The sequence below is a fragment of the Xenopus laevis genome, chromosome 5L, assembly GCF_017654675.1.
Source record: "Xenopus laevis strain J_2021 chromosome 5L, Xenopus_laevis_v10.1, whole genome shotgun sequence".
NCBI classification, from domain to species: Eukaryota; Metazoa; Chordata; class Amphibia; order Anura; family Pipidae; genus Xenopus; species Xenopus laevis.
In genome coordinates, this window is record NC_054379.1 from 95,104,204 (window position 1) to 95,125,987 (window position 21,784).

Consider the following 21,784-nt stretch of genomic DNA (forward strand, 5'->3'; position numbering starts at 1 on the left):
GTATCAACAGCCATCTGTCCTCAGCCTACATCCTCCAAACCCCACAATTCCCTGCACATGTGATTTCAATAAGGAACAGAACATCACAGTGCAATGCATTGTGGGTTATGTAGTTCCTGCATGCTGTCTGTAAGCTGTGAAGTTGTTACAATTTGTAATATCAGTATTTTAGTCCCTCCTTTCCTGCCAGATCAGATGAGAGAAAGAGACGAACTGTTAAACAGCTGGATTTCAGCATAGAAAATGGCATTTTTATTCATACTTTTTGAAGAATCCGGCAATGGGTATATTAGGGATTTCAGTGTTATGTGGGCCTGTTTATCAAATTTTGGTTTGGAAGCCGGAGTTCCCCTTTAATAACACAGAGGCATTTGTGTGTGACTATTTAAATTAAATTGTTTTGTTTGCTTGGAGATGAGGATAGATTCTGTACAGTTAATATGTAATATGTATATGAGAAGGGGACATATTTACTAGGAGATTCATGGTTGTCTTCATTTTATAAATAAATATAGAACAGCATAAAAACTTTCATGAAATGAATGTGGGAAAAGTACATATGGCACACATTTACTTTTTTTTATAATTTTTAATGGGGTTGTTCAACTTTGAGTAAACTTTTAGTATGATGTTGAAAACAATATTCTAAGCCAATTTGCAGTATGAGAATGATCAGAGGAGGAACTGAATAGAAATAAGTAATAAAAAGTAACACTAACAATAAAATTGTAGTTTCACAGAGCAATAGCTCTTTGGGTGCTGAGGTCAGTGAGCCTCCCCCATTTGAAAGTTGGAAAGAAGAAAAAGGAAAATAATTAAAGAAATATAAAAAAAATAAGATCAACTGAAAAGCTGATTATAATTGGACATTTTATAACAAACTAAATGTTAACTTCAAGGTGAACCACCCCTTTAATAACTAAATGAAGAAAACAGAATTGTCTAATTATGGTCAAAGAGAAATGGCTAACTTAGAAAGTCTGAATTGTTCCCTGATTGAAAAAAATGCAACAATCTAGGACAGGAGTTTAAATGTACTGCTGACTAAAGCTTGAATAATCAACTAGGCGTTGAGACCTGTCCATCAAATATTAGGTGGAAAGAAGAGTTTTCTTTGAAGTGAAGACTCCTTAATTCACTATAACCTCATTGTACTGGTTACAAGAAACGAGAAAATGAAACATAATTGGAAATCATTCTGTTTTCTGAGGAAAATTTAAATCAAACCTCTCTCACATGCTGTACAGTATGTACCAGGCATGTCTTTGAACAAGTACATTCACTTTCTAAAAACGTGTTTGCTGTTGGCTCTCCAGGTGGGCAGGGATTGGTAAAAGGAAATGAGAATCATAAAAGGTAAACTGGTCTTCTATTATTAAAGTGATGCTGACATCTAAAAATTAAAGGCAGCAAAGAATTCATGGCATAGAAATAGCCCTTAGTTTGCAAAAGAAAAAAAAAACCCTCTTAACTGCAGCTCTGTTTAATGTCTTCTATAAAGTGTCTAGCTCCGTAGGGGATGGGGATCAGAAATCCAATGCTGCCGTTAGTTTAGAGGTGCTAATTTCAGATTCTCTGCTCTGATGGTTTTAAGCTCTTTTTTTTCCGTTAAAAAAAAAACATGTGTTTAAGATTTTTGTACTATAAGTGCAATATCATTTCTCCAAAAATAGGGATAACACAACATTAGAGAAATTCTGTTTGGGCAAACCACAAAAAGCACCATAGTAAACACTCTATTGCATCCTAAAACACCAGCAGGTATGTTTATTAAGGGATGCATTGCAATTTTGTCTCTGTCTGGATAGAGAAAACATTGCCTTACAGCTACGGTGGATATTCATCCCTTAGACTGGCAAAGCCCATTGGCTTCATAGTCTCAGAATTAAGGAGCCACTGTTTGTTTTTGTTTTTGTAGACAGGATTATTGTTGCAGTAAGAAAAAATACATCTGGGCATTTATTTAAATAAAATAATCAATTCCTGAAGATTAACAGATCATTGGAAAGGCATCAGGAATTGCAGCTGAGCCAAATACCGACATCAGAAGGATGAAGATAACTGCGTGGAATGCATTAATGGCTTCCCCGTTCTTTTACTTTAACACTGCAGATGTGGAAATAGTGCTTACATGAGCACACGGGAATCATAAAAACTAGTCTGACATAAACTCCTGTGATAGCATAAAATCCTACAGCACAATTACATTTCCTATATGCATCCATTGCATGGTCCATAATGTATAAATATCAAGATAAAACTGTTATCAACTGTTATAAGTTCTCATCTAAATATTTTCTCCAAATACAAGACATCATATACATTCAAACATACATTGTCAGTTTGGTTTTCTCTTGACCAGCTCTGGAAACAGAAAGCAACACTGAATGAGTTTTAAACGTTCCAGCATTAATTAGTTTTATCCCAATCTGAACCATGCACACCATTCCCTTTGATTTAGGATATAATATCATCTGTGTTTGATCTGGGGCAAAGCATGATAATATATGTTTTCCCTTTAATCTTCCACTGGGTAACCTCATTAATTAAAATAAAAATTACCAATCGTGAAAATGAACTAATTTGACAATTATTTCAGTGATATTCAGTGCTTTAAATTTTTTTTTTTTTTTTTTAAATTGCTAATGCCATGCTATGTTGCATTGATTGGCTGGTGATTGCATTGAGTTGTGGGTAATTAATTTGGAATTAATGACATTTAAAGATGCATTTTTGTAGAGGAGACATGCGTCATACTTGAAGTTAACTGGAGATGGTTGCGCGACTTCAACTGTAAGGCTGTAGAAGAAATGTTCAAAATGAATACTCTTCTGCTGGGTAAATTAGATACAGGCTGATGCATAAATAAATCAGTACTAGAATACAGTGTCAATAGCATTCTACTTGATCAGGAACTGTGGACCTATATGTCTGGCCATAAAAAAGGATCATTATATTATTTAGAAGTCAACATGATCGCCATTAAAAAAATGAGAGCTCATCCTACAACATTGTAATAGGTTTCATTTATAGACAAGTACGATAAGGGATCCTATACCTGTAATAAAAAGGAGACAAAGGAATATTCTAAACCAAATCCTGGCTTGCCAAGCTAATTCCCATGAAAGGGGGTTGTTTACCTTTAAATTAACTTTTAGTATGATGTAGAGAGTGATATTCTCAGACAATTTGCAATTGGTTTTCTTTTTGTATTATAGGATCCTATTATGGACAGGCTGTGCAAAATAAAAATGTTTCTAATATAGTTAGTTAGGCAAAAATGTAATGTATAAAGGCTGGAGTGACTGGATGTGTAACATAATAGCCAGAACACTGGCCAAAATCTCCTCTGCACACAGGTTAATGTCCTGTCTGTCAGTGTACTTGTAAAGAGGAGCCGATGAGAACGAATCGGCATAGCAACCAGCAATTTGTTTTTTTCAGCCAGCTGCAGGTAGAACATTGAAAACATGCATCTGATTGGTTGCCATGGGTTACTGGCCAGATGCAAGTTTGCCCAGTCTTTATAAATGACCCCAGCGAGTAGTTACAGTATACTGTGTCGGGGCCATCAGTGGAACTAATGTAAGAACCACTTTTTCCACAATGACTTTGTAAAGTCCATTTAGAAGCAATGTAAAATGAATTTGTGTACAGTATTTACAAAATAATTTATCTTTGAATACCGTGTTTCATCACAAGGTATCTAGAATGCAATATGCAAAAGCTATAGTTCTCAGTATCAACTTAGGGTAAGCAGAAATAAATCAAACTTGAAATCCCTATTGGATTAATCTGAAAGTGCATTAATCACATCTAAGTCTAAGCTCAAAAAGCCATGCATGCTTAAGTTCACCTTGATGGGTGATATGTACCACCGAGTCCAATTATACACTACTTTCCCTTAACACTGCTATAAAACTCATAGGGTCCATGGCCATATAACAATGGCACTGCTGACTGCTTTCCAAAGGAACATGAAATGTGGTTATAATTAGTTGTAAAAAGGATAAATGGGGGTGGTAGTTGGAGGCTCAGAGCTGTGAGGCAGCCAGCATTTAGCCACTCATGACTCACAACAACTGACGAGTATGTACGGATTTGGGGAAATGCAACAAAATGGTTAACGTTTGCTACTGGTCTAAACACCCATAACAACCAAAACCAGAATTTACCTTTTTAAAAGGAAACATGTTATTGGTTGCTATGGTTTACTGCACCCAGGCAAACTTTATGCCTTTTATTACATATGGGAACATATCTCTTCCATAACTGAATTTTTAAAAGAAATTATAACTATTGAGCTTGTATAGAGAAGAAAGTGGTTAATTCTCCATACTTTTGTTCATGAAGCAGCAGTTCTGTCATGCTTTGTGATTGATATTTTAGATTACATGATCTGGGGTATTTAGACCACAATGGTCTGTGATGGTCTAAAGGTAATACCATCTCAGTGATAAAGTACAAGGTATTGTAATTTAACTACAGTAGAACTCCCATTTTATGTTTTTCAGGGGACCAGAAAAAAATGGTGTAAAATCTAGGAAAATGTTAAATCTGTGAAATGTATTATGCATAATATATAGGTGGGACCACAAAACAACAATGTAAAATGAGGGAAAACTTAAAATCAGGGGATGTAAAATGGGGGTTCTACTGTATAGTGAGAGATCTAAGTCAAAAATTAAGAATTATTTGTTGAAATAGGACACTATGGGAAATGATATTGCCATATTAAATAAAGGCTTCCTTATAATAGATTCCATACCTTTGTGGAACATCCCACACCTCGTCCAACATCCTACTCAATTGGGGGGGTGAAATGATCAGATCAGAACGATTTGGTCCTGTGAGTGGGTGACCAAATCATGGCTGATGCACTTATTTGCCTCACAGGCTAACAATCAGAACACAATAAGAGCCCTCTACGGAGACCCATCAGTGGTGAACTGCAGCAGTTCTACAGCTAAAAATCAAAGTGGTTTAAAAAAAATAAAATATAATGTACTGTTTAACGCACCTGTGTAACTTGTGTTAGAAACACTACTATAGTTTATATAAACAAGCTGCGGTAAAGCCATGGGGCAGCCATTCAAAGCACAGTTTAGCAAATACCAGACACACTATGTATAATGTTATTGTATTCTATTACAGATCTTATCTGATTTCTGCTAAGTAGCTTGTGCCTTTTTTTCCATTTTTAGCTTAAATGGCTGCCCCCATAGCGACATAATAGCCTATTTACATAAACTATATTTCTAAAGCATACACACACCTTTTACTAATGCATATTAGAAGTACATTATATTTTAGTTACTTTAAAATGTTTTTATATTTTGGTGTTACTGCTCCTTTAAGAATTAGAAGTTCTTGTTGTTTCATAACTTTCTTATATACTCCTTAAAGCTGTACTCTATGTTGAATTTTTTATTTTGTTAATTTTTTTGTGAAACTGCAAAATCCCAATTAAAAATAACTGTCAAAAAAAAAAAGAATTATGAGTTTGCTTCACTGCCTTCATTTGTTTAAATCAACACACCAGGAAACACACAGACATGCGATAAGAAAGGAAACACACACAAAAATCAACTGTGTGGACCAGATGCGTTTTGTGACACTCTACAAGAGAAAATCATTCCAGACTGATCATTTGGAAAATGGCCAAATCTGTATCTTAAACAGAAACTTCATAAACAAATTGATAGTGTGAAAAGAATGTGGAATGTAGTGATGGCTTTGTGTTAAGACAGAGCAATTACAGAACACATATTTTATTTCGCTCTAGTATCCTCTGGGAAGAGATGATTTCTTCACATGAAATGCTTTTAGTAAACTGCCATCTTCAGGGACCACTCAAGTTATGTTAGAAGACACTGATCTACACAATGTTTCACAATGCTAGGAGCTGCACAGGGATTGCCTTCAAAACATTTACAAAGTCAGATTAACAAACCTGTTTTGTTCACTGAGAATATTAGGCTAATTAGGCACAACGAGATTTTAACAGGCCACCAGTCAACATATTTATAATTTACATTGCATATTAGACACATTTGTTCTGGATTGTGTTTAATTGTCGTCTATTACTTTAAATTATAAAATGTTTATTATATCACAATCTATTAACAAATACATTTTTTGGATCCAAAATTAATCTGCATGGCAAAAAATAAAGAAAATTGCAATTAGATGAAATTAGACAGCTTTGTAGTGAAATATCTATTAACAGCAGCAAAAAAGATGTTGAACACATCAACCAGCATTCCCAGCAATCAGCATCAGATGACAGGGGATGATGGGAGTTGTAGAGGTGGTCTATCCCTTTAATAAAGTACAGCATTTGTGCAATGTACACTATAAAAATCATATATACCTGGAGATGTGAAGTAGCAAAAGTCTCAGATGCAAATATCGACTGGGAAAGGAAATTACAGAAGCTTGAAGAAATTAATGTATTTCTGGTGCAAAATAAGAAAACCCTGAGATAACTGAAGTGAAAACACAGAATCTGGAAACTGAAAACCTCTTAATTTAATCCCTTTGGTACTGGAAGGCATAAAAATGCATTCTGTGCCCTTTTTCAGGGCTAAAGAAAGTAGAGATTAAAGCAGCATTGCGTTGCACAGGGAAATCTAGACTAGTTTATGCTGTAAGGTTAATACATTCACAGCAAAATGACTCGAAGCTCTGTATAATGTGAACACATTCATTCCACATCCAAGAGTTGAAATCTCGGAGAAAGTCACTTTCATAAACTGAAGAAATGTTATTGCTACAAGCCCTGAGCTGGTGATGTAAAGGCCCCACTCTGCTTTATGGCAGCGGCCAGCTGAACTTGTACTTCATTGGAAGTGTAAATGACTCGTATCCAATCAATTTCACCTCCCTGTGGTCAGTAACTTACAAGTAATTCCCCACCATGTTGAGTATTTTGCCTCCCGAATTGGCAAGCCTCTCCACATTTATTTAGCGCTTTAGTGTTCTCATTCCTAGGTTGGTAGGAATTCAAAATTTAGAGCACAATAAACTTCGGTAGGAATTCCCCTAGACCTGTGGCCCAGAAGGAAAAGCCCCCACCGAAAATGTAATTGGTAAAATGACAACTATGATAACATTGTTCTTACTGAACCCAAAGAGGTGGTCCAACCTGTGGCCCTCCAGCTGTTGTAAAACTATCCTAGCAATCAGCTGACACTAAAGGCTGTGGATGTATTGAGAGATGAAGTTTCATGATAACTGGAGGGCTGCATTTTGAACTTAGTTTACGTTATAGTAGGCAGTCTTTTTGGAATGCCCCATTTCTCTCATTCTGGCCTTGAAATGCAAGAATTAAAAAATCAGACCTATATGGACATTAGCTAATATTTAGATTTCTGTATACTACTCAATGCCAAGTAATGTGTAAAAGTTATTTACCTGCGCAATGCTGAATCTGGTCCTTCCTCGTTGATCAGCTCTGCCTCGTTCTGTGCAATTCTCATGGCAAGCTCCCGATCCCTTCGTTCTTGTTCAAGGATCACCTGCTGCTGAGATTCTTCCTGCCGATCACGAGCCAGCTGCATCTCCACTTCAACCTACAACCAAACCATTTTATTGAGGCCATCATATTCTGCCCTCAAACTATTTCCTTCCAATAAAACTGTTTAGACCGTGGATACAGAGAAAGCAAATGTTTACCAGCACAGAACTTCTGTATTCACTCTGCTTCAATGGCAAGATTTATAGATGGAAAAGTTGCTCCTGTATATATATATATATATATATATATATATATATATATATATATATATATATATATATATATATGAGCTTATATATACCAAGGGCATATCGGGCAAAGCATTTATCTTAATGAAAGTTTTACTTGCTTCTTTTTGACACTGAACATAATTTCAGACTGACAGATCTCAAATGTACTTCTTGAACTGAAGCAGAGTTACGGCAAGGGTCAAACTGAATTAATGGGAAAGCTGCTACGCCCCAGTCATCCTTCTCTGTCACCTGGGAAATGGAGTAGGAGCTGCTCAGACAAAGTTTGTCTAGTATCAGCCTTACATAACGCTTCTCGTATATGATAGACTTAAAATGTGGATATATTATTTTATTTTTTGAAAGATTACAGTTTTTTTCAGTAGGCTAGTTTTCTGGGATTTTCACATTTGGCCAACAGAAAAGTTAATCAGCCTTTTGATGACAAAGTCTGACATTTGCTGAGTGTAAATAGAGCTGTCTTCTGGTTGGTTTATAAAACTTCGGTCTGACTTTCAGAAAATTGTTACATTTAATGATAATAATAACACAAAAGTTTGCCTTATAGGGTGGCATATGCCACATTGGTACATTTCACAAAATAATGATAAAGCACTGTATAGGCTTAACATTTATATGGTGGAATGACTTCAAGTTGCATGTGTGTGTGTGGAAGTACAGAAGCTAACACTATATCCTCTGAAATAAATACAAACTATGCAAAGCAGTAAGCACATTAAAGTACCAATAACACTGGCTAAAACACAATTTTCATCGATGAGATATTTAGATTAAAACATCTGCATTTTTTCTGATGGTTTTTTTGCATGAATGTGCACTAAGGCTCAACCACAACAGACCTAGTGGGATTTTTTTTAGACAAAAAATATTAGATACATAACAAAAAGGGGCGATCTGATCCTATGGGCTATGGCACACAGGTTTTATAATCTGTCCACATTTTTCAGATGGTGGAGGAGCACCGTAATCCACCCATGCTGCCTATTATTGTTTTTAACTGAAACCACCTGTCAAAGCAAATGGGGGTTTTTTTGGGGAAAAACACACATTTTAAGCTTAAACACTTGGCTGTGGAACATGCAACATATAAGTGATCCTTTGAGCGCTGAATATTTGTAGTTTATTCAACTAACCAAACCTTGTGAATACAGTACATAATGTTCCAACAGCAGCCATGCAGTTGCTTTGGTCACTACTTAAGCAAATGTCTTCAAAGAGTCAACCCTTTTTTTACCATACAATATTTTATTACCTAGATATTTTTGTAAGTTTATTGGGAGTTCATCTAAAACTAACCTGAATTTGCTTTTCTTCTTCTTCCCTTTTTTTCCTTTCTTCTTCTTCTTGTTTTCTTTTTGCTTCAATCTCAGCTTTTCTGCATGAGAAGAAATAAACACAACAGGCTTTAGCTTCGATCATAAACATAAATGTACATAAATAGAACTGCAATGCTGGAAAGCACAAATGTACTGCATGGGATTACTAACAGACGCCTCTCATTTTCTTCTTTCCTTCGAAGTTCCTCTTTAGCCTCATGCCTTTTCCTCTCCCTTTCCATTTCCTCTTGAATTTTGCGCAAACGTTCAGCTTCTTCTTCTTCTTTCTTTCTCTTTTGCAAAGAGTTAAGTAGTTGACCAGAGCTTTTGACCAGATTATCATATTCTCGTTCTATCTGCTCCCGGGTCATTATAGTGTTCTAATAAAAGAAGAAAAGAAGAAGAAAAAAAATTCAATTAAAAATACAAAAAAAATAAAATGCTTTACAAAATTGTGAAATTTCAGCAGGAAGACATGGCCTTCTGTAAGTAGGCATATGTCCCCATATCAGGATATTGGACTGCAGAATGGCTTTAATAATGTATGGCCTGCTGTTAAAGCTTATCTAAAGACTTTTAAGGAACACATAGGTCTTCTTTAAATTACATCACTGGCATAATTGCAAGTGCAATAGTACTTGGTAGCTAGACATCAGCAGCTTTTAAATGGACAGAACAGAGGAAATACTAAGGATATTGATATTAAGTGGGTATAGAATTTGTTTAGCAGACCTTCAAACTGACATCCATCCAGGGACACCCATAAAACTGGGGTGGATGAAGGGTGCCATATGAATTGTTCTACAGGCCATGTTTACTTTTTGAGCAATCATCCTTGGCCACACCTGCTTAAGATTACAGCCACAAAGTTCCATTTAATAAAAAACTGAAAATGAATATGTTAGCATGTTATACTTTCAGCTGCTGTCACTGATCCTATCATATTGCTGCTGCTGTCACACCATTGTACAGGAACATTTTTCACTGATGGAAACCATAGTATAGAACTTATTTTGAGTAAACCTGAATAGGTATATCGGGAAAGTACAGAGAACCATTTACTAACTACTTGTGCAAAATGCAAAACAATCTTACTGGCCAGTGAGTAAGGCATTTGGATTTATATAGGGGATTGATAACATGCTTCTACCTGCCAATAAGAGAAACATTATAGAGTTGTTATCGTTCAGATCCAAATCACTCCACTAAATATACATAAGAGCTAAGTAAGCTGGAAGAAAAGCTGGCAGTGCTCCTGAAATTGCATGGGATGCCAAGATAGCCTCCAGCATAACTTATTAATAAACTATTACCACTTCAATCTAAGCCCAAAAATAAACCATAGGTTATGATTCTAAGAACATGCAAATTAAACCCATAAAATTCTCATTTGTAATCACTGGATCACTGCAACTTTAATTCAGCAACAGTAGACCAATGTCTAACCCCAACCTGCTCCATCATAAATCATGCCTAAGCTTGTTATTTAGAATGTGATGTTATCACAAACATGTACAACTCTACTGATGTAGTTTAAGTTTAAGTTAAATTTGTATGCAATTCTGAGCTGTTTAACTTATACAAGAGACCCCTGACTTAGCTGTAATTCTCTCACCTTTATCTTGGAGAGCAGGGCATCAATGGAAAGCTCCAAGTCCTTTACTTGTTTGTTCATTTCTGCTTTTCCTTCTTTAAGGGCATTAACAACTTCATTAAATTTATCCAGCCTTTTTTTCAGAGTCTTTACTTTTACCATTCCATCAATGCTGTAAAATTTGGATTACAGTATAAATAAAAAATCTTATAACATATAACATTTAAGCTGTTAAAGTTAGCAAGTAGTAGCCCAGAAGTCGTTGCACTTACTATTTTAAGCCCCCTGCTGCCCATTTCTCAGACCAACCCTCTTTTGTCTACTAGTCTAGTCACCATATTTTTCTCCATTTTTCACTTATTCTGTATCCACTACCTCTACTCTTCCATCTGAATTCTGTCTTTTTCTTCTTTCAATGCCTGTCTACATAATGTTCAATATTTTCAACTACCCTTAAACCTTAAAGTGACAGACTTCCATTAAACGGTATATCTGGGGTTAGGATAAATATTTCAGTATTCCTAATAACAATAAGGCTCCCTAGCTCCTTACACCATAAACAGCATCAATGTTTGCTAAAATCCCAAACTCAGGATACTGTTAGTTCAGTTTACGACGTATGTGGAGGAAACCTATAATTCAGTATGCTATCCATCTGATATGAATTGCTCAATTTGGAATCTCTGATAGCTCCCACCACGCATAGGTACCAAACACCTGCTCTGTACAGATTTCATTTTTAATCTAGAGCTACATCAGCTTCAACTACTGTATATCCTGAAATCAACCTGTGATTGTAAGCTTCCCCATTCAAAATACAGTCAGCTGGAATTTCATTTACTTACATAAAGGAACTGAGATGGAGAATACTGCTTAATATCCTTTCTTACCGTGGTTTGTGTTTCCTTCTGCACAGCCACATTCGAATAGTTTTTTGCATTTTAATGCAAGCTGAAGCCCGGTATTGAATCTTGTTTTTTACTAAAAGAGAGAATCATTTTTACAAGAAGTGGTTGGTGATTTAAATGTTAGCAATAAAAATACTTTGTGATAAAGGGTCATAAAGAGCCAGTATAGTCCCTTGTTTAGCATGACCTCAATGAACATGACTTGTGTTGAACATACTTTTTGCATTTTATTTTTACATTTCTTGAGCTAAACAGGGCAAACAGGGAAACTGAAGTTTCTTTATGTTTGGTCCTTGTGAGATGATTTGATGGACAGTATACAACTCTCTTCCATCCCTCTTTGTTGTTACTGTTTAGTTAGCAGGATTCCATTATGCAGGGGTATTATTTGTGCATTGGTCATCTAATTATCTGCCTCCATCTTTGGTACCTTTACGGTAATAAGACTCATAAGGTTTGCTGCTGTTTGGCCATAGAGAACAACAGCGCAAGCAACTGATCCACAAAGGGGGTTATGGTAAGTATTATATTAAGAATTGATCAAAAAAAAGTTTTATTTAAAAAAATGTTTATTAAGAGGTTTACAGGACTCAAGGGGAATTAAAATTTATGTAAAGGGCACATAACAGCAATACCACAACACAATTGTTTAATGATGATAATTATGATGAGTAATTTAAAAATGTAATACGTTTGAACCTTTCAGCCCATGTCAGATTCTGTCATTCATGATTTAATGTCATGCATTCAATAATAAAAACCTGATAGTCACAAATATTTATATTCATCCCCAAGGTATAAACATACACTGCATAAAAAATTTGAGATTGAAAAGATTTATATATTTGTGACTTTCAGGTTTGTATTATTGAAAGCATGACATTAAATCAGGAGTGACATTCAAACTGTTTGAACAACTGAAAAATCCAGCCAAAAGTGGATGATACTTCATCATATAACAGCCTCCTTACATTTGATAACGGAAAGTGCACACCACTGGACCTTTTTCCAGCGACTGCAGATAAGCCAGTGATTGACGCGTCTAATCAGCTCAGCTAAATGATCTGGATCAGATTTCATGATCTGATCGAATTCTGCAAACTGGAAAGGAAATAAAATAAAATGAAGTAATTACATAAGGAAACCAGATAGAGACTATGAAACAAAACAACAAATAATGAGTGTAATCATGTAATGCCACCAGTAAATATCTCCAATTGAAACCATTATGTATAAAATAGTAGGTGATTTCCCAGTGCTCATGTTTAATCAACCCTCTATACATATATAAACGAATACCTGTGTGGCTGTAAGAGCTTACAAAGTGGAGATAAAGAACAGAGAGATGTAGCTTACAACAGCTACAGAGATTGCATCTCTGGTATAAGGAATGTATCCTACCAATAAATTTACAAAACCCACAAACAAAGTATCTTAGGAGACATTTCCATTGTAAGGTCAGTTGTGAAAATCAATACATGGCTTGCGGCACATTTGGGAGAAAAATACTTCCACAGAATAATAAACACTCCACATTTATTAGACTACTAGGCATAACTGTATTTCTTAGTACCACTAGGTAAGAGCAGTTTAACATTTCTATAGGAATGTGATATAATGCAAAGGGAGAATAGGAGCTATACATCAACCAAATATAAGAAGAACCCCCACTACTGAAGAACTGACTCTTTTCCCTTTTTATTTCTCTTTATAATCTAATATTAGAGTTGTTTGGAATGAATAGATATTTTAAATGAAACTATTTAATTGTTTAATTATAGTGTAAAACTTCAGTACCCCCACCACAGCTACTGTTTAGATGGAACAGAAAAAGTGTATAGTATTATGTATTTTATTTCATTATTAACTCTTATGCTTGATGTTTATTACTCTAACATGTATGATTCTTAATTACCATTTTTAAAGCAATGTTTTTGAAATCCAAATTTTACAAGACTAGACAGTTGAACCTACATAGTTTAGATACCAAAGATAGCCTGGATAAAATGACAGGGTTGCCATATAAATGCTTTTCCTACGGTGGGTGTTTTAAATATGGAGAAATATATTTTGACATTTGTAGGAGAAAGAACACAAGCACGCGGTCACAGAGAATAGTAATTCTATTAATTTACCCAAGTATTCTAAAGCCCAAGGTGATAAAAATCATTTGCACATAAGGAAAAGGTTAACAGAACTAGCTTAATAATTCACCATATGATTTTAAATTTTAATTTAGAGTCATCAAATTTTAAGTGAGGAATAGGGAAAAAATAAATAAAAAATTAGACACTTACTTTGCCAGGCCTGAAAAACACCTTAGTTAAACCAAATTTGTAATCATTTTCATTTAAACCCAAGGCTTTGAAAAGAGCCTGTAACATAAAAGAAACACATTAATAGGCAAGAATTCATAGCCCTTAAAACAGTCTTCAAGACAACCAATGGATATTTCAAAAGTGAGCCATTTAATACGGAGATTTTTATATCACATGAAAAGGGAGTTTTGGTACAATTAAAAAAAGGGACTATTTGCGATATGGAATACCTTGCAGAAAAGTCTTGGATCCAATCGAGACAGCTTTGCAGGCATATATTTCTTGTACATATTGTAAAGTTCATGAAAGGATGCTCGAGAAGGAAAGCCACCCTGCATTAAGTCTAAAACGGACACCATGCCTAAGGGACCAAAAACAAAACACATTTTCATGTAGTGCATATTTATTGGCTATTACATAAAGTTGTGACTTGTTAATTTATACATCTATGCCTGCAGTAAATCAAACAAAGCTATACACTGGCAGATAAGCCGGCAAATTGGACTGAAGGACCCAAATTGGCATCTTAAATCTGCCAGAGTATGGCCACCATAACAATGGTATAGCCATGCATGTGTATAGCCACTTGTATGGCATTCATCCAATTGACCCATTAGCCAATTGAACAAATACCGTTTGCTTTAACAGTTAAATATCATGCATAAAAGAGCTAAAATCGATATGGAAAAGGATATTGCAGAAAGCAGTTAAAAGAATCCAAAATAATTTTTTTAATATGTAAATAGTAAAAAAATGAAGCAGGAAGGGGTGGGTCCCTTAATATCAGAGGGGGGTGATTGTCAAGGGTGTATCCACCTTAAATGACTGATTCCATCATAAGTCAGCAACTGGCAATGCATTGTTAACAAAGAGCAAAAAATCTGAGGAAGCACATTATCTCTCCAGAACATAAGGGTGCGTGTTTTTTTTTTTGTTACAGTGATAACTATTCTCCCAGCTTTTTTTAAAAAGAAAGGAAGGGAGCACCCCATGGTTCTATTGTGCTAATGCATATGGTCTGATATACCCTTGGCACTAATTATTCTCAGTATCACACATAGGTTCTTTTAAACAAAATAAAAAAAATCCTACCTCAAATAGGTTACAATCTAATTTTGGTCCCTGAGGAAAAAGATTAAATGACTAGACCAAGGAATAAATGAATTACCCAGGAAGAGAAAATCAAGATAACTATTGCTTATAAATGGAGTATATGTTCCTTCCAGGAGTTCATCTATTGTATTTAATAGCTATATATTTATATTGGTATTATAAAACTCTTGTAACCCCCCAACCAGCTTTTTCTCTTTTTTATATTGTGTCTCCTTCTGTCATTTCATTATTTCTGGCAGATTATATAAACTGTATGCCAATAATCCAAAAATCAAATGATGTCCAAATACATTTCAATAAGAGCTATCTAATGTCCATATACAGTGAGCCAAACAACAGAACAGATGAAGGAAACATGGACTAAAATATTTTAACTATACACAGGTTTGTAACTGGAATGCATAGGTGCTGGGGTATTCTGGATAAGGAATCCTTCTGTAATGTAGAGAACCATACCTTAAAGCTACTAAAAACATAAAAAACCAATCAGGTCTGTTTTGCCATCAACATGGACTTATGCTAGGCTACTTAACATGATGTACAAGGCCCTGTCATATTATTACCGAGAAAAAATAAATCAATCAAAAATAAAGAATTGTTTGTTTAAACAGGACACTACGGGAAATGAAATTGCCATCTCAAAGCTTTCTAGATAACAGGTTTACTGATAATGCATCCTATACCTGTAGTAGAGAGAATATTTTCTATCTTCCTGCTTTAAAGTCTGTGTGCACGGCTGCTCGGTGCATTTGTGCTGTGCTAAATATTAAACAGTCTCTAGGGTAAGGTGCAAATGCATGAGAAGCCTAAGAGTTGTTTTTTTAATGAAAGACATGTAAATAATATGAGAGGAGACATACCTTGTCAATAATTTATTGGGTTTAAAAAAATGCACATTAAATTCCCAGGTCTGGTACTCATTCAAGGTCTAACATAGCAGTTTCAATTATTTCAGGAAAACAATAGTTTTTGGGAAGAACTGGCTACTCTCCATCTTGTAGTGCCCGTTTATAATGAACAGCTAGATTATAAAAAATGCATAGACCCCGAGACACAATCTACCTTTAAGGGTTAGGGCACATGCAAAGATTCAGGGAGATTAGTTGCCCGGCGCCAAATCTCCTCTTCTTCGGGGCAATTAATCTCCCCAAACTGCCTCCTGCCTGCTACAATATAAATCGCCGGGCGACTAATCTCCCCGCATCTGAGCGTGTGCCCTGACCCTATATTGTGCAACTTGGTCTGTCATTACCACATATAGATAAAGAATAAAATAACTTGTAAAGAAATGCAAACAAAAAATACTGTGATGCATAAGGGTGAAGACACACAGAGCTACAAGTAGCAGCTACAATATACCCTGCCATAGACAATACTGAGAATTGACTTTGCTAAAACACCCATAGAGTTTTAGAAAGTCAGCTATCACTATTGTCTATTTTGTAGCTGCTACTAGTAGCTCTGTGTGTCTTCACCCTAAGGGTAAGGTCACACTGAGCGTTTGGGGGAGATTTGAATAAGAGACTGGAATATGAATAGGAGAGGCCTGAATAGAAAGATGAGTAATAAAAATTAACAATAACTATGTGTAGCCTTACAGAGCATTTGTTTTTAGAAGTGGTCAATGACCCCAATTTGAAAGCTGGAAAGGGTCAGAAGAAAAAAGCTAATAATTAAAAAAAAAAAAAACTATAAAAAAATAAATAATGAACCAATTGAAAAGTTTCTTAGAATTGGCCATTCTGCAACATACTAAGGGGCAAATTCACCAAGGGTCGAATATCGAGGGTTAATTTACCCTCGATATTCGACTGGGAATTAAAATCCTTCGACTTCGAATATCGAAGTCGAAGGATTTTAGTGCAAATAGTTCGATCGAACGATCGTAGGAATAATACTTTGATCGAACGATTAAATCCTTCGAATCCAACGATTCGAAGGATTTTAATCCAACGATCGAAGGATTATCCTTCGACCAAAAAAACTTAGGCAAGCCTATAGGGACCTTCCCCATAGGCTAACATTGGGTTCCGTAGCTTTTAGGTGGCGAACTAGAGGGTCGAAGTTTTTTCTTAAAGAGACAGTACTTCGACTATCGAATGGTCGAATAGTGGAACGATTTTTAGTTCGAATCATTCGATTCGAAGTCGAAGGTTGAAGTAGCCCATTCGATGGTCGAAGTAGCCAAAAAAACACTTCGAAATTCGAAGTTTTTTTACTTCGAATCCTTCACTCCAGCTTGGTGAATTGGCCCCTAAATGTTAACCATCCCTTTAACACACATACAGATAAAGAATTTCATGATTATAATGACCTTGTGAGCCACTATTGCTGATGCTGGATTTACTCCTCACCAAACCTAACTAGGGCCAGAATGGGCACCAACGTGACCCGAGCCCAACTCTCCTTCTCTCTGTGTTCAAAAATGATCACATGCAAAACAATGAAAGTAAAAAGATCGCAAAAACAAATGTTTTAGAAAACCAATTAAACCAATTAGCAAACCCTTATGATCGGTACGATTGGGACAGAAGAATACTTTTATTCATCTTAAAATTAGGAAAATTTATAGAAATGACTTTGCCATGAAGCAGTAATTCAAATGCAGGTGAACAGCGTGAAAATAAATTGCCTGAGGCTCAAGAATTATTTTCTTTAGATGTCAGCTTCTCATCTACAGCTTAACTAAACTGAAACAAATCCTGTAGTGAAAAACGTGACATTAAATCAAGTCTGCAATGCCAAGCAGCCCTACACAAAAACTTGTGTCTCAGTATACTAAGGAGACGTTATATTTTTCTACTTCCAAACTGAGGACAATTATTTGCTAATTATCCATTTTATGAAAGGGAAAATTAGCTCCCTGATACAAATATAAAGCTGGGGGGCAATGGGGGGTAATGCGCACATATTACAAGCAAATATAAGGATATAAAAAGATAAGGAGCTGCACACAATTATAAATGCAAGAGCCGTTTACCCCTGTTCAAATGTATTGGTTTGAATAAATTGGCTAACTTCCACTGAGTGTGTGAAGCTCCTTATCTTTTGAGTATTTCTCCTGCCCGTTTGCTCATGATATGGTTAAATTCTTGTTATTGTATATACATTGCTTCAGGAATACAAACAAAGGGACACCAAAATGTGATTCAAGCGGATTCATAGGGAAACTCCCATTCTGTGACGGTAGAAAAGAGTAAAAAGATGGAAATGTCCAACAAGATTAATGAAGCCTTTCTCATTTCTAATGAACAAATGAAAAGCAAAAAAGTAATATGGCTGAAATATTAGAATGCACAGATTATATAGGTCAGGGTAATTACAAGTAGAAAATTATAACAGGAAATATAACTCCTGGCAGGGAACATATAACAGCAGGGAGTTACTTTAGAGACAAAGTCATTCTCAGCACGAGCCCTAATAACTGAAGAAGGCTACATAGCTATTCACAACTAACAATTACAAACAGATGGCTCACCTTTGCAGGGGTCTCAAACAAAACCACAGGTTCAGTAGTGTAACATCAGAAAGAACTTACCCTCGTGCTGTGGTGGGGCCTAGTTAGGGAGGAGCCCAGTAAAGACTCAAAAAGAACTTTGGCCATAGCATTGTTTTTCTAACCTTCTCAGTCTGTATGCTTGCCACTAAGTGTATACAACCAAGAGAGGGGGTAGGGATAGATGGCACTCAAGGGGGGGGGGGGGTGAAAAAATTACTTTAAAGGAAAAGTTCAGTGTGAAAATAAAAACTGTGTAAATAGATAGGCTGTGCAAAATAAAAAATGTTTCTAATATAGTTATTTAGGCAAAAATGTAATATAAAGTATAAAGGCTGAAGTGACTGGATGTCTAATATAATAGCCAGAACACTTCTTCCTGCTTTTCAGCTCTATAAGTCAGAGACTTGAAGGGAGCCACATGGTACATTTCTGTTCAGTGAGTTTGCAATTGATCCTCAGCATTCAGCTCAGATTCAAAAGCAACAGCTATGACACATGTGCCCCCCCCCCAAGTCTCTGCTTGGTTACTGCTTGGTCACCAGGGTAACCAGTCAGTGTAAACCAAGAGAGCTGAAAAGCAGGAAGTAGTGTTCTGACTGACTTGTTATACATCAAATCACTCCAGCCTTTATACATAACATTTTTGGCTAACTAACTATATTAGAAACATTTTTTATTTTGCACAGCCTATTTACCCAGTTTTTATTTTTACACTGAACAATTCCTTTAAATATAAATTTATGCCCCTGCCTAAGACTGCAAATATACACTTTTTTTTATTAATAGCAGTGGGTATAAAAATGCACACTGCAGTTATTGGCACATCTCTTGAGAGTAAATATTTTATGATGCTGGTATATTATAAACTAACTCCATATATCTGTAGCAGCTTTTTGTATTAAATTGTGTTGATTTTATGCATTTTAGAGCTATCACTGTACAATACAGATATGATTTGCAGAATGGGCAACGCAACTCACTCACTGTAGGTCATAAGAGGGCCGCCAATATGCAGGCAGTGAAGATGCTGCCTGCATATCCAATAGGGATGAACCAAATCCAGTATTCATTCGGGATTCAGCCTATTTCAGCAGGATAAAGCCGGATCCCTAAAATCATGTGACTTTTTTGCACAAACAAAAAGTGAAAACATTTTAAACTGTGCTGTGGGTGTGGTTCTATTTAATCCTCCCTGGCACTAATTTGAATAAACACATTAGGATTTGGTTCGGGACTCGGCTGTATCTTTTATGAAGGATTCGGCCAAATTCCAAAATAGTGGATTTGGTGCATATCCAATCAACCCTGCAACATCTGGCACAACAGTTCTGTAGCAGAACTAGTGGCTAACAGCTAGACTGCAATATACAACTGCTATCTTTGTAAACTGTAAAAGATAAAATATGCAACTCTGGTCTGAGAATCAAAATAGGCCCTGGCATTTCAGGTACACAGAGGCCCAAACATCCCCCACCAACCCTCTAAATCAGGGATCCCCAACCTTTTAAACCCGTGAGCAACATTCAGAAGTAAAAGGAGTTGGGGAGCAACACAAGCATGAAAAATGTTCCTGTGGTGCCAAATAAGGGCTGTGATTGGCCATTTGGTAGCCCCTATGTGGATTTTCAACCTACATTGAAGCTCTGTTTGGCAGCACACCTGGTTTTATACAACCAAAACTTGCCTCCAAGCCTGGAATTTAAAAATAAGCTCCTGCTTTGAGGCCACTGGGAGCAACATCCAAGGGGTTGGAGAGCAACATGTTGCTCACGAGCTACTGGTTGGGGATCACTGCTCTAAATAGTGACTGTCTATGGCATCTTGTAGCAGCCCCTCTGGCATTTGCCAGAACCCACAGATTGCCAGTCTGGGCCTGTACACCTGTTTTTGTACTACTGTGATACTATCAGTACACTGTATAAAAAAGGATTCAAGAAAGGGCTTCTGCTGAAAATGTTGACTTCAACTCTTAGCAGTAATTTTAAGAAGTGGCTAAGTTGGTTTTGAAGATGTAGATATTGATTTTTAGCACAATTTTACAATACTCTGACAATATAAACAGTAGCTGATCGACATTCTGCTGAGCTGTCCTTGACATGCATTACAACCTTTATTTATATTCCTTCTGAATAACTTTTTATTTCAGTAGTGATTTTCCTCTCTGTTGAAACTTTATCAAGGTCATGCTGGCTCAGATGTTAGAGCTGCTGCTTAGCAGAACTGGGGTCCTTGGTTTAATTCCAACCAGTGCAATGCTAGGAATATGTTCTCTGCGTGTTTGTATGTGTTTCATCTAAGACTCCACAGCCCAAAATAAATACAGGTGTAGGATCAGTTTTCCAGAAACCCATTATCCAGAAAGCTCTGAATTACAGAAAGGTTGTCTCCCATAGACTGCATTTTATCCAAATAATACAATTTTTAAAAAAGGATTTTCTTTTTCTCCGTAATAATAAAACAATACCTTGTACTTGATCCGAACTAGGATATAGTTAGTCCTTATTGGAGGCAAAACCAGCCTATTGGGTTTATTTAATGTTTACATGATTTTCTAGTAGACTTAAGGAATGAAGACCCAAATTACGGGAAGATCCGTTATACAGAAAACCCTAAGTCCCGAGCATGTTGGATAACAGGTCTCATACCTGTACAGCAGGGGTGTCCATACTTTTCTAATGCGAGGTCTACTTTTAGTGATGTTGTCCCATTACAATCTACATTATGTTCCATGGAAAATATTACTTAAATATTGAATGCTGGCAAATTGTATATCGCTATAATTAACAGTGTCTTGAGATCTACTGATCACCAGCTAATGGTCAACAGGTAGATCCCGATCTACCTTTTGGGCACCCCTGCTGTACAGGCTTCCAATTAAATTGAACCTATTGCATGTTGAGTAAATGTGATATCCAGTATAGACTGTAAGCTCCACTGGGACAGAGACTGATATGAACGATGAACTATCTATGCAAATAGATGCATACCATGCAGAGATATATAATATAATGTTAATATAATAATATTAGCAAGATAAATACAGACATTCTTCGTTTTTATGTTGTAAAAAAGCTAAAATATAAACATTACCTGAGCACTGTAGCTGAGATAAAATTTGTGCTCCTTCAAACTGATGACTTGTCATTTTTAAATTGGGTTTGATGCAGCGAATGAAGCTAGATCCCTGTGGGATAGTCAGTAAACCATTTGTTTAAAACAAAACAAAACAATAATGGGACATCATTTTTATGGCTTTGCCAAGCAGA

The 21,784-nt window shown here is 36.0% G+C and overlaps 1 protein-coding gene across 8 annotated transcripts in view; it reads right to left on the reverse strand.

Annotated features, from left to right (window-relative positions):
* The window catches only part of myo6.L (myosin VI L homeolog), a 120,186-nt gene that overhangs the window by 18,797 nt on the left and 79,605 nt on the right, over nt 1-21,784 (reverse strand). For 5 of the 8 annotated variants that reach the window (XM_041563109.1, XM_041563110.1, XM_041563108.1 and 2 more), the window contains 11 exons: nt 21,609-21,702; nt 14,137-14,267; nt 13,886-13,963; nt 12,560-12,689; nt 11,571-11,661; nt 10,702-10,852; nt 9,258-9,466; nt 9,067-9,145; nt 7,417-7,574; nt 2,758-2,799; nt 2,335-2,364 (listed from right to left, as the gene is read on the reverse strand). In XM_041563109.1, coding sequence (XP_041419043.1) covers nt 2,335-2,364; nt 2,758-2,799; nt 7,417-7,574; nt 9,067-9,145; nt 9,258-9,466; nt 10,702-10,852; nt 11,571-11,661; nt 12,560-12,689; nt 13,886-13,963; nt 14,137-14,267; nt 21,609-21,702 — 1,193 coding nt within the window. The remainder of the gene's footprint in view (nt 1-2,334; nt 2,365-2,757; nt 2,800-7,416; nt 7,575-9,066; nt 9,146-9,257; nt 9,467-10,701; nt 10,853-11,570; nt 11,662-12,559; nt 12,690-13,885; nt 13,964-14,136; nt 14,268-21,608; nt 21,703-21,784) is intronic. The other 3 variants (XM_018240593.2, XM_041563113.1, XM_041563114.1) reach the window with 1 other exon arrangement.